Below are 13,477 nucleotides of genomic sequence, written 5' to 3' on the forward strand. Positions count from 1 at the left end.
CAAGCCCAGTGGCCAATAGGTCACGGCCCAGTAACGGGCTGCAGCTCACAGGTTGGGGACCTGTGACTTACACTATTCTCTTTCTGGCAACAGCCCCTTCCCACCCATGTGGACCTCCCGCACACCCTTGTCCTGCCCAGCAGCAATTTAACCTGCTTGCAAGCTGGCTGGGACTTGCTTAACACCTGTGGTCCTTACTTAACAATGGTAACAGGAAATGCCGGTATGCGGTCAGATGATGTCGCATTTTATAACACCATTGCTTAGTGATGGAAATTCTGGTCCCAGATATTGTAGTTAACCAAGGGGCAGCTTTTTTCAGCTGCATTACTAGTGAAACTAACAAGTAATGCAGGTACTTTAATGATGTGGAACTGTCTTCAGTCATTTGTAAGACCAACCATGCTGAATTACGCCAAGGCTCATCTTAGCCCAATATTTACATATTTTTATTTATTTAGTTATATTTATATACCGCCCTATTCCCTGAGGACTCAGGGCGGTTTACAGGGAATTAAAAATCCAGAATACAAAAATTAAGAACCAAATTAAAAAATATTAAATTAACCCTGTAGTCAGTTAAAAAGAACCCCAAATTAAAAATTCCTCCTCAGTCTGGGCCCGAGAGCTCGAAGAGCCAGGTCTTCAGGCCCCGGCGGAATGATCGAAGGTCGGGGGCAGTTCTCAGCTCCACCGGCAGCTGGTTCCAGAGGGCAGGCGCTCCCACCGAGAAGGCCCTATCCCTGGGTGTCACCCGCCGGCAGTCTCTTACCGGCGGGACCCTGAGCAGACCCTCCCTGTGGGAGCGCACTGGGCGAAGGGCATTTGATGCCGGCAGCAGGTGTTCCCTCAGATATCCCGGACCCAGGCCATGTAGGGCTTTATAGGTGATAACCAGCACCTTGAATATAATCCCTCCCACTGTAGCAATATTTGAAGACATGGAGGCGTTGTTGAGTTGGAAGATTAATAGCCTATATCGGGGGCGTCAAACTGCTGGCTCACAGGCCGGATGCGTCGTGGCAAAAACGCGCCCACCCCATTGCTGGCAATGGAAAAAAAAGTAACGATATGTCGTGACACGGCACATGACATTGCGAGTTTGACACCCCTGGCCTGTATAAAACTTCCGCTGAAATGTAATTGTTAACAGCTAATCTGGGTTAGTAGCCATCATTGCCTCATTGGGTAATAAAGTCCACAGGTGAATTATGCAGCATGTGAAGAAATCTTGTTTTTTCAGGATCTGACTTCTCATAGAGAAGCTTGTATTCTGATAATTTATATCCTGTTTTCTGAAGCCTGAGTGGCAATCTTTCTTCCACTCCTGATAGCCAGATTCCTCCTTATCTCTCTGCACAGAGAAAGGAGCAAACTCTTGAATAGAAAAAGGTAAAAGTAATTAGCAATGGACAAAGGATCGATATGTTCCTGTATTATCTGTGAAAGGGAGGGTTTGTTCTATGCCAACAGGAGGTCTTCAGGAGCAATTCACCATAAAGCCTCCATTCTGAATCCTGCGGGTTTTGAAATAGGTTCCGCCCTTATTAAACTCTCTTCCCTTTTTCTGTATGATCATCTTCAACAGGGCTCTTTCTTCCCAACCCTATTAATGGAATTAATTTCTGGGATCTTTGTGGGCTATGAACTGACAAAGGTTGTCTATGCCCTCGAGAAAAAGGATGGAGTGAGAGGTTCAGTGAAAAGAGGTTCATATATTGAAATGATTGTTCTATTCTGTGTAAGCTTTAAATGCGACAAAGGCATGTTATTTCACCTGCCCAAACTGACTTACGGTATTTGTTTGAAAGGTGTTTCCAAAGCAATTATGGAAAGTGCTGGTCCAGAGGTGGTGAAAGAATGTGCTGACCTGGGTAAGGAAGAATGTTTTAATAGGATTCTTATGGTTAAATTGGTTGTTAAATCAGTTTTAGGATAGTTCTAAAAACTATTATGGATTATTTTTAACTCTTACATTGTGAACAATGTTTCATAATAATCGCATTTGCCTAGAAATGTATTAACTTAAAAATGTGTATCTGCAGTAAGTAAAATAAAATGAAATTGCAGATTTCAAAGAAGGCATAAACCGATTCCACCTATTGACTAAACCACACTTGGTTTGAATTGCTATTTATTGAACTAGTCATACTGCTCTGGCTGATACTTGCTAACTATAAACCCATAATTTTGAGGTTTACTTTTTGTTTTCAGCCATAACCAAACTAACTCATATATCTGTTGCAATATATAATCCATCTGTTCTCAAATATGGAAACATTCCTATTGATTCCTAGCGTGTTTGCTCCCTAGCTGACTTTTGTTTTCATTCAGCTTCCCAGCCACACAATAACCTCATATGCACCCAAGGAGGAAACCTGTCTTGTAAAAATATAATCCATCTTGTGAACAGCAATGATATCAAAAAGCAAGTCTCTCAAACGCTCATGGAATGTGAGCAGAGGCAATTTACATCTGTTGCGTTTCCAGCAATTGGGACAGGTCTGTATTGCTTTGTGAAAAATTGTGTAAGTAGAAAGTGCTGTAATGAAAGTCCTAGTAATAATAATGTTGTAGGATCACCTCATGTTCCATAATAATCCTAAGTAGCATCGCTGAGGTTATTAAGCTTATATGTGAGATGGGTTCTTGACCGCTGAACTGAGTTGCAGGCCAATAGTTGGTGGTTATATCGAGGGGAATGTATGTCATGGGCAGTCAGAGTAACTAACAGAGAGGTGTTAAATTGTATAAAACCAGATACATCATTAGAAACTACATTTCATTTTATAAAACTACATCTGATTTACTTTGGCTGTGTCATACGTGCAAATTCACTGGAGAAGGCAACAATGCTAGGAATGATTAGTGGTACAAGAAGAAAGGGGCAAGGAAAGGAGAGACTGGCTTGATAACATCAAATCTGATACAAAATTGAACATCCAACGATTAAAAGAAGCTGTGCTTGACAGGGTAGCATGGAGAGCACTAGATTTTGAAATCGGACACGACTGAATGGTAAAAACAATAAAAATATCAAGGGAATGGGTTGAGTATGTTGAGTTAAAGGCAAGATCTTGTCAAGGAAGAGTAAAAAAAACCTTTTCTGATCACATGGAGGAATCTCGTTTCCTTAAGCAGATATTTTTGTATTGCAATTCTCCCAAACCTCTAAATTAGCCATGCTTCCTGAAACCTAAGGATTGGAATCCAATATTTGGAGGGTAAAACATAGTTCCCCCTCTCCCAAAAGAAAGCAGTAGAGAACTTTTAGCTGAAATGTCCATTTTAAAGATATTGCACAATATTAGAAGAATTTTCCCATCACAAAGAGGTGGAGTTTATTACTGACCAGTAAAATAAAGAGTTGGTTTAAAACTTTTTATTAACATTGCAGGATATGCAAAACGTGATCCAGTTATAGCAGCTGATAGCATGATTGATGCTATAGTAGACTACGCAAGTACAACATCTGTCCCCGGGGTGAGAAAGATTAAAATAATCATTTTTCAGCCACATCTTCTAGAAGTGTTTTATGCAAGCACGCAGAGAACAGAAGTTACAGCTAGTAAATCAGGTGGTAGTACACGTACAGAAAAATCCTTTTTCTCAAAAGTAGCAGGTAAGGAAATGTCTTCCATTTGTGTCTTAAATATTTGGGTGGCAGGCACATTAGTTAGAAGCACTGAATCTTTGAATTTGTTGATTTGTTACAGAATTCTTTACTGTCAAAAAATCTGCTGTGGAATTAAAACCTGCCTTATTTGTTGAGAAAACAGTTGAGCCAGCCATTTTTCAGATTTGTGGTGACAACCATAAAAATGTGGAAAATGCAGCAGCGTGGATTAAGAAGCTGATTTTTGAGTCCCAGAATGAATACACTATCGCGGATGAATGGATCTCCAACTTTGGAGAAAGCGAATATAAAAAACTGGAGAACCTCCAGGAAACGTTGCACATTACCCTTAAACTAGACAATGAAGCTTCTCCTCCCTCGCTTTGTATTTGTGGGATAACTAAAGATGTCTTGCAGGCCAGTACAGAAATACAGACAATGATCAGAAGGATACGAAAGGATAGAGAAGAAAAATCCAAGGCAGATCTTCTCACAAACCTTGTATTGTGGCGGTATGAAGACAATGGGCAATACAGATCTTTTGACAGTCTGACCAATCTGCAGCTAGAAGCTGCAGCACAAGATCAGAGGCTGTATGAGCTGACCATAAACAACAAGCATTACAAAATGGACCCCAGTAAAATGCAGGCTGTCGATGACCAGGGAACGTGCATTACCCTTCGGCGTGTTGCAAAAGTAGAAGGTGTGTTCTATACCTTGGCCAACATTTATAACTTCATTCTGTTTCCTTCCCTTCCCTTCCCTTCCCTGTCTGGAGATTCTCATTCATCCAGGTCAGGGTTGTACAAAAAGCACCTGGACTTTCTTGGTTTCTTCATTGAAAACATTTCACTTCTCATCTAGGAAACTCTTTCTTTCTTTCTTTCTTTCTTTCTTTCTTTCTTTCTTTCTTTCTTTCTTTCTTTCTTTCTTTCTTTCTTTCTTTCTTTCTTTCTTTCTTTCTTTCTTTCTTTCTTTCTTTCTTTCTTTCTTTCTTTCTTTCTTTCTTTCTTCCTTCCTTCCTTCCTTCCTTCCTTTCATCTATCTATCTATCTATCTATCTATCTATCTATCTATCTATCTATCTATCTATCTATCTATCTATCTGTGTCATTTTCTCTCTTTCTCTCTGCCTACAGAGTCAACAAAGCAGCAGGTGGAGCACTGGAGGCTCGGGGAGGGAGGGTGCTGAAGTGTGCAAGGAAATGGAAGTTTTTTTTGGGGGGGGAAGGTCAATCAATCAATTCCAACTTCTCGTGAAAGATTGAGAAATTGGAATTGATTGACCTTTCCTCCCTCCCCAAAAAACCTTCCTGTTTTCTTGCACGCGGCAGCGGCGGAGGATTGCAAAGGAGCAATGGCACGGAGCTGGGAGTCAGGTAAGGAAAGAAAGGCAGTTTCGGGGGGGGGGGCAAATGTTTCTTTCCTTACCTGCTCCACTTGTTCCGAGACCACTTTCCGCTCAGACGCATTGGTCTTGCCAATGGCCTGACCGCCCACTTCAGCGTCCTCCCTCCCTGAGCCTCCGGCACTCCACCTGCTGCTTTGGTGGCTCTGTAGGCAGAGCTGTGAAGTTCTGTTCTCTGTCAGAGCCACCAAAGCTGTAGCTGAATGGGCAGGTGAGGGGAAAACCTGCCCCACTTGTTCCATGGCCGCTTTTGGGTGAGCCACATTGCGGCAGCATTGGGCGCAATATGTGAGGCAGCAAACAGCTGCGTCATGCCAAAACCGGCTATTTGCTGCCTCCTGTCCAGTGCTGCTTCCATGAGGCCGCGGAAGAAGCCGATCAGTAAGAAAGCAGTATACAGTAAGAAACTGGTATACCGGTTCCTTACCTCCACCCAACTTGTTCCACAGCCTCATGGCAGCTGCATTGGGTGCGATGCGCGAGGTGGCAAACAGCTATGTTGTGCCGAAACTGAGGGGCTGGCAGGCTGTGGCTGCTGATGGACAGTTGGCCCCCATGCACTCACTGTGTGCAGGGGCTGATGGTGTCAGGCAGCAGCCATACCGGCCCCTGCCTCAGCTTGCCCTGCCTCAATGGCACCCCTGCCCTTCCCCCTGCCTCACCCTGCAGGACGAGCCTTCTGCCCACCATCCCACCTGCCAGAGACCCCCTGGATCTCCCCCAACCCTGCCTGGTCCCCACAGGCATCCCTCCCCATGAGCAACATCGAAGTGGCCATGCCCACCCTGGCCACGCCGTGTGCCGTGACCACCTCAGCCATGCCCACCCAATGGGCCACACCCACCCGTCACCCAATGATACATAAGTGGGTTTTGGGTTGGTTTGGGCATGTGGTCTCTAAAAGGTTTGCCATCACTGTTCTAGGCTGACTCCTTAATTGGAAATGTTGCCAAAGTTTTGGCAAGATGTTTTAATACATTTACAGATTAGGAAGCTTATTTATGACTAGCATGTTTCTAGTTGATTCTACCTTTTTGGCAATGAAATCATCGACATCAATACAGCCATTAAACAATAGCAATAATCTCACAAAAATCCCAAATCAAATAAAGTAAGGAAATCACTGTATAGCAAAAAATTAACCTAGAGAGTAAAGATGTGCAGGTCTTTGTATCTGAAGTGAAAGAGGTGTACAGGTAGTCCTTGATTTACAACCATTTGTTCAGTGACCAAAGTTAAAATGGCACTGAAAAAGTGACATTGATACATGCAGCCAGACATAGCTCTTGGAACTTCATAAGGACCAGCTGGCTAGAGCTTTTTCTATGCTGTGTTTGAGTGGCTTAGTTGTACAATAAGGTTGGCACTACTAGGCAGAGGGTATTCAGTCCTTAGCAGCATCACTGTTGAGTTAGGCCAATTCCTTTTCGTGCGGACTCAGATAATTTGCTCCTGTTTTCTATTTCCCCGCTTGCCTAAAACTGGATGGCAAGTGCAGTCCAAATGATAAAGAGATGCAAAGGTTGTTTTTATATTTGGCCTAATTTCTGTACTTTAAAAAAAAATCGGAATGGGAAAGTGGCTATTTATAAACGCTCATCGAATTGTCTCCTGTTCCTTTACAAAGATAACCCAGCAACTGCAATTCCAGAAGAGTGGGATCCCATGGAGGAAACGATGCGTGTTAAAGTGGTGGAGCTAAAACCAGTAATGAAGGAATATAAAAAAGTCCAGGATATGTTTAACCAAACAAGCAAGGGATATACCATTCAAAAGGTAAAAAAATAAATACCCCAGATATTCTGTTCTGCTGCTTTGGATGACAAGTAAAGCCTTATCTCTCTCCTGCTGCCGTCCCCCAAAAAACCTGATGCCATTCATTCATTAAACACTAACATTAAAAAATTAAATGCTTGGATGAACTTGAATTTCTACTGTCCCTTCTACAGTAGTATAAATACTCATATTATACTCTGAGGGGAATAAATATATTGTCTATTAAATTGACCGATTATCAGAAGTTAATTCTTTTATTACACTGTGATCTTAGAGTAGGGCAGTCTAAGATAATTACAGGTAGTCCTTGACTTATAACAGTTCATTTAGTAACTGCTCAAAGTTACAACAGCACTGGAAAAAGTGACTTATGGCCATTTTTCACACTTGCGACCATTGCAACATCTCCATGATCCTGTGATTAAAATTCAGACACTTGGCAACTGACTCATATTTATGACGGTTGCCGTGTCCTGGGGTCATGTGATTGCCTTTCGCGACTTTCTGACAAGCAAAGTCAACGGAGAAGGCTGATTCATTTAACAGCCATATTACTAACTGAACAGCGACACTGATTCACTTAACAACTGTGGCAAGAAAGGTCGTAAAATGGGGCAAAACTCACTTAACAAGTGTCTCACTTAACAACAGAAACTTTGGGCTCAATTTTGGTTGTAAGTGAAGGACTACCTGTACTAGAAGAGAATAAGGCTGTGTAGAGAATTCGATTCAAAGGGCAAAATGGGTGCGTGGTGTATTCATGTGCATTCCAGATGTCTTATGCTCTTTAAATCCATGTTGTTGCACAGATTGAGAAAAGATCTCAGAAAATATATTTTCCATATTCTTGGTCGAAGGAATTACTAAACGTAGTTAGCATTCCTATTAGGTGGACATCTGCCCTTGGTTTACATTGCTTCTGCAAAAGAAGCTCCATCACTGAAGCACACCTTTCCTTGGCAAACAGATTGATATTAGGAAGTAATTTGAATGCTTCATTGAAATGGGCTTCCTTTCAGAACCCGTGAAAAATCAAGCCTGTCTCTTCTTTGACAGTCTTTCTGATGTTTGGTAGTAGAGTGCTTCTGAATGATCTAGAAGGGGCTGCCTTAAGAATTTGTGTTAGTCAGACTCACTGAATTGGACATTTCTGACACCACATGTCGTGCAGGAATGACAGTGACCAAGATAGGACTAGAGCAGACATGTCAAACACAAGGCCCGGGCCCCGGATCCAGCCCGCAAAGTGGTTTCATGTGGCCCGCGAAGCCATCCTGGAAACAGTGAGGGAATGGCCCCCACTGCCTTGGCCCTAGCCCAGAGACCCTCCTTCCGCCAGAGACCCTCAGATCTGTCCCATTCCTGCCCAGGCCCCCATAGGCACCCTTGATGCGAACGATGTAGAGCTGGCCACGCCTACCCAGTAGGCCATACGCACTCTGGCCACGCCCACCCTGGCCACACCCACCCGGCCCCCTGAGGGCAACTGCAATGCTGATGCGGCCCTCAATGAAATTGAGTTTGACATCCCTGGACTAGAGAAATAGGTGATGCTGCAGCCGATGCCCCCTATTGGTGGGTTTCAATTTCTTGTTTAATTTATTTTAGTGAAGAATAGTACCTCTGCTTGAATTACTATTCTCCAAAAATCCAAATTGGTTCTTTCTTATTCTTTTTTTTAAAGGACACAGCTTATTACTAACCTTTGCTCTCTTTTCACTTGCAGATTGAGAGGATACAAAATCCCTTCTATTGGCAGGCATACCAAATAAAAAAGCAGGAGATGGATGCTAAGAATGGCAACATAAATAATGAGATGCTCCTTTTTCATGGAACAGCCAGTACATCATTAACCCACATTAATAGCACTGGCTTTAACAGAAGTTACGCTGGATTGCACGGTAAATTGCACTTTAAGGCTGGTTCTTGGTACCTTGTTTCCCTGAAAATAAGACTGGGTCTTATTTTATTTTTTATTTTGCCTCCAAAAGAGACACCAGGTCTTATTTTGGGGGATTGTCTTACCAATAGCCCCACCCAGCAGGTCCACTTCTTCTGGGGCCGAAGGAACAGCTACATTCTGCAGCTGCATTCCAGCCTGCATTTTGCAGTCAGCCCGTTCCAGAAGGCCTATGCAACTGAGTACCAAGCTAGGGATTGAATCCATAGCTCGGTTTTTGGTTGCACAGGCCTTCCGTAAAGTCCTGTGACTGAGAAATGCAGGCCTGGCTACAGAAGACACCGGAGAAGAAGTGGGCCGGTGAGGAGAGACCTGGCTGCAAGTTAAGTGGGTCCGAGGCACGTGAGGCAGATCCACACCCCTACCCCCACCCTAGCTTGATTTTTAAGTATGTGCCTCACCTCAAAACTAGGGCTTTTTGGGGGGGGGGTAGGGCTTATATTTGGCCCACCCCCCAAAATCAAGCTAGGGCTTACTTTTGGGGTAGGCCTTACTTTCGGGGAAACATGATAGGAGCTGTTTCACTATTTGTCTTGAGCCCTGTTTGGTTTGGGTACTAAGCTGTAACCATGATTTATAGACCACTGCTGCAAGGTAGCACAACATGCTAACGCAAAGTTAATCAAACCACATTACATCACAACATAATTTGAATTTATATGACATCTTATTTAAACAAGAAAGAGAAAGGAAAAGGCAATGAGCTGCCTCCTATTGCGGGAAGCCACGTTTTCCCAGTTAAGTGTGTAACTGAGCCAGAAAATATGCCTTTATTAAAAGCTTGTGATCATTTAACTCCCCTTTCCTCTAAAAATGCCATTTGGCGTCAATAGAATTGAAGCTTTTCTTGAATGCTTCTTGATTGTATTGAGAATAATCTCACTGGGTTACCAGCTGGCAGCATATATTTTCAGATTGTAGAATTGTAACTCTGATAACTGCTAAGACACTAACTTCTATGTGGGAATGCCATATTTCCTACAGTGTAACCTCCTTGATGTTGCTTTACAGTAAATATAACATTTGCAGTGTGGAACACGTATTCTTTGTTCTGTGGGCAGAACAAAGAAATTTTCTACTGAAACCTTTGCAGTCCTTGGAGAAATTTGGAAGAAAAAGGGTGTTCTCTTTACATTCTGGCAGAAGTCCAGCATATCACCTAGTGACTTGGTCAGTAGTGAGTCAGTTAGAAGTCTGGACACCATAGATAGAAGAGAGGAATTCCCATGGAAAGGAATTATCATGTGACTCTTGAGAAATTGATGATCTCCGGAATGACGCTATATGTAGACCAGGCAAGTGGAAGGAGCAGGAGGTGCTTTCCACATGCAGAAAAACGTCTTTTGTATCTGAGCCCAGAACTTCTAACTTCATAATTGCAAGTACTTACTCCTTGACCTAACAACAATTCATCCCGGAATTTTCATTGCTAAGCAAAACAATTGTTAAGTGAGTTGTGCCCCATTTTACAAGCTCTTTTGCCACAGTTGTTAAACACATCACTTGGGTCGTTAAGTGAATCGTGCAGTTGTTAAACAAATCTGGCTTCCCTATTTGACTTTGCTTCTCAAACTGGCTGGGAAGATTGCAAAGGGTGATCGCACGTTTCCCCAGGACAATGCAACTGTCATAAATACATGCCAGTTGCCAAGCAGCTAAATTTTGATCACGTGACCATGGGGATGCAGCAACGATCGTAAGTGTGAAAACTGGTCATACGTTACGTTTTTCAGTGCAGTTTTAATTTTGAATGGTCACGAAAAGAATGGTTGTAAGTCAAGGATTAACTGTACAACTATCTATTCATAGTGGGAAAGTCAGGTGCTCAGAAAAAGTTTAAAGGAAGGAGCCAAATGGAGAGTAATAGCACATAGCAATAGCACTTAGACTTATATACCACTTCACCCTGCTTTACAGCCCTCTCTGAGCAGTTTACAGAGTCAGCATATGGCCCCCAACAATCTTGAGTCCTCATTTTGTCGACCTTGGAAGGATGGAAGGTTGAGTAACCTTGAGCTGGTCAAGACTTGAACTGCAGACTTGCTGGCAGTCGGCAATCAGTAGAATTAGTCTGCAATAGTGCATTCTAACCACTGCCCCATTACGATGGTAATGCTCAAGATAATATGATGGGGTCCATTTATTGCAGATAATCTTGGCTTGTGTTCATTTGTTCAGCAGTCATTCAGAGTTATGGTGACACTGACCAGTCCTCAAAGTTCTATCCATTGCAGTGTCCCGATGTCACATGAGCATAGTCTAGTCCAGGGGTCCAGGGGTAGGCAACCTCGGCTCTTTTATGACTCGTGGACTTCAACTCCCAGCATAGCTGACTCAGGAATTCTGGGAGTTGAAGTCCATGAGTCATAAAAGAGCCGAGGTTGCCTACCCCTGGTCTAGTCACTTGGGTGCCCAGATTGTGATTATGAGGATGCAGTAAGCTGTGTCACATGATCACCATTTCCAGCCGCCTCTGCTGGCTTCCCACAAGCAAAGTTAATGGGGAACCTAGCAGGGAAGGTTGCAAGTTACCCCACTAAGTTGCTCCCACTGCCTTTTCTCCAAAGGAACATACTACGACCAATCAGAATAGAGCTGGAAGGGACCTTGGAGGTCTTCTAGTCAACCCCACTGCTCAAGCAGGAGACCCTATACCATTTCAGACAAGTGACTGTCCAGTCTCTTCTTAAAGACCTCCAGTGATGAAGCACCCACAACTTCTGATGCCAAGCCTATCCCACTGGTTAATCATCCTCATTGTTAGGAAGTTTCTCCTTAATTCCAGGTTGCTTCTCTCTGGATTAGTTTCCATCCATTGTTTCTTGTTCCGCCCCCTGGGGCTTTGGAAAATAGGTTGACCCCCTCCTCTTTGTGGCAACCTTTCAAATACTGGAATACCTCCCCCCCACCTGCCTGCATTTTGTAGCACATACCTGCAACACCTTGCCCATATGGCAACGGCCCTTGCTAACCTCTCCACAGTCTCTAGACCCCTGCTCCCCCTCACAAACTGTGTACCCTCCTTCCTTTCCTTTTTTGAGACTCCTCCCTCTTCCCACGGGGATTACTATCACTAATTGATGCGGTCATGTGATGTCATTCTTTACTATCACATTGCTTAACCCAGCGGTGTCAAACTGCTGGCCCACGCGCCGGACGCGTCATCCGGAAGCCATACCCACCCCATTGCTGGCAATGGCAAAACAGTCCCGATACGTCTTGTGACGTTACGTGATGTCATGAGTTTGACATATCTGGCTTAACCACAGCAATCCTAGTCTCAATTGCCATCATTAATCTGAGGACTACCCACACCTGGAAAAAAAAATTCTATGTGTTTTTGAGTTTGATATGAGCAATGTATTATTGGGCAGAGTACAAACGCTGATTGTTGCTGACTCTTTATACATTTTCTTCCTCTATAGCTGCCTGTTTCGGAAATGGAACTTACTTTGCCGTAAATGCCTCTTATTCTGCCAACAATACCTATTCGCAACCAGATGCATCTGGGACAAAATACATGTACCTTGCCAGAGTGCTTGTGGGACAATATTGTGTTGGGTCACAAGGATTAGTCGTCCCGTATCAAAAAAGTGCTACTGATCCAACTGATCTATATGACAGTGTAACTGATCACCTGACCACCCCCTCCCTTTTTGTAATTTTCAACGACATCCAAGCATATCCAGAGTATCTCATTACATTTAACCAATCTCTACTTCCATAACTTAGTTGAATAATGCAAAAAAATAAAAACGCCTTTGTATGCCTTTGTAAGAAAAATATGTATATCTGAATGAATAAAATAATGCACTATTCAGAAGATATGAAACGTTCTTCCTATTATGTTAAAAATGGAAGTTTAGAAGTTCCAGTTTCTTCAGGATGTTCCAGATGTTATTGATAAACTCCAACAAAATAGATGTAAGAAGTTAGGAAGGTTAACAATACCAGCAGGAATAATCAAGAACAGTATCATGCAAATCTTAAGGTCAGTAACTTTTATATGTAACTTTTATATGTAAGCTAAGAAACTAATGGAAATTAAACCAAATGCCTTCAGAAATACTTTTTCCTTGCCAAGACTATTATTTAATATTCAATATTGTAGGGCAAAATCCAATATCTAAACCCAAGTAATGGACCCCATCATTTGAATGAATTCAAATGGTTAAACTAACAAGCAGCAAATCTGGGGGGGGGAACAACCCCCCAATAGCACCCTGGGGGGGGGGGTAGGGGGACAGGTTTTTTTGCACTTTCAAGATTAGGAACTTGAGAATTAGAGATCTGGTGATAGCATCATGTCCATGGGATGTTTCCTTATGAAACTCTACTGTTGATCTGTTCATCTGGAACTTTTTCAAATCCTGGTAGTTAGCACTGAGTCAATCTTGAAAGTGAAAAAGGCTTGGCCTTATTAGTAGTTGGAAAAAGAAACCACCTGGTGATTCCAGAGTTGTGGCTAGAGGGGAAAGTTGAAAAACCATTCTGGGAAAAAGCAATGCAAATGACTTCTGGGACACCTAGAGAAGTTGGGTACAGATCTGAGAGATGAGTTTAAGTCAAAGGCATATTTACCTTTTACCTGCTCAATTAGGTGGGATTCTAGCCTGGCATAGACTAGAGTGTGATGGCTCTGTAGTTAAGAAGCTGGGTTTGTCGGCTGGAAAGCCAACAGCCCAAGTTCAAGACCCGAGCATGGCATGACGGTGAG

At 43.0% G+C, this 13,477-nt stretch overlaps 1 protein-coding gene across 1 annotated transcript in view; it reads left to right on the forward strand.

Moving 5' to 3' along the window:
- The window catches only part of PARP14 (poly(ADP-ribose) polymerase family member 14), a 33,395-nt gene extending 20,567 nt beyond the window's left edge, over nucleotides 1-12,828 (forward strand). The window contains exons 12-18 of the mRNA XM_083376735.1: nucleotides 1,812-1,874; nucleotides 2,335-2,502; nucleotides 3,398-3,622; nucleotides 3,717-4,319; nucleotides 6,652-6,800; nucleotides 8,527-8,701; nucleotides 12,186-12,828. Coding sequence (XP_083232861.1) covers nucleotides 1,812-1,874; nucleotides 2,335-2,502; nucleotides 3,398-3,622; nucleotides 3,717-4,319; nucleotides 6,652-6,800; nucleotides 8,527-8,701; nucleotides 12,186-12,487 — 1,685 coding nt within the window. The 3' untranslated portion in view covers nucleotides 12,488-12,828. The remainder of the gene's footprint in view (nucleotides 1-1,811; nucleotides 1,875-2,334; nucleotides 2,503-3,397; nucleotides 3,623-3,716; nucleotides 4,320-6,651; nucleotides 6,801-8,526; nucleotides 8,702-12,185) is intronic.
- Nucleotides 12,829-13,477: the final 649 nt, after the last annotated feature.

Source organism: Vipera ursinii (assembly GCF_947247035.1).
Source record: "Vipera ursinii genome assembly, chromosome: 1".
NCBI classification, from domain to species: Eukaryota; Metazoa; Chordata; class Lepidosauria; order Squamata; family Viperidae; genus Vipera; species Vipera ursinii.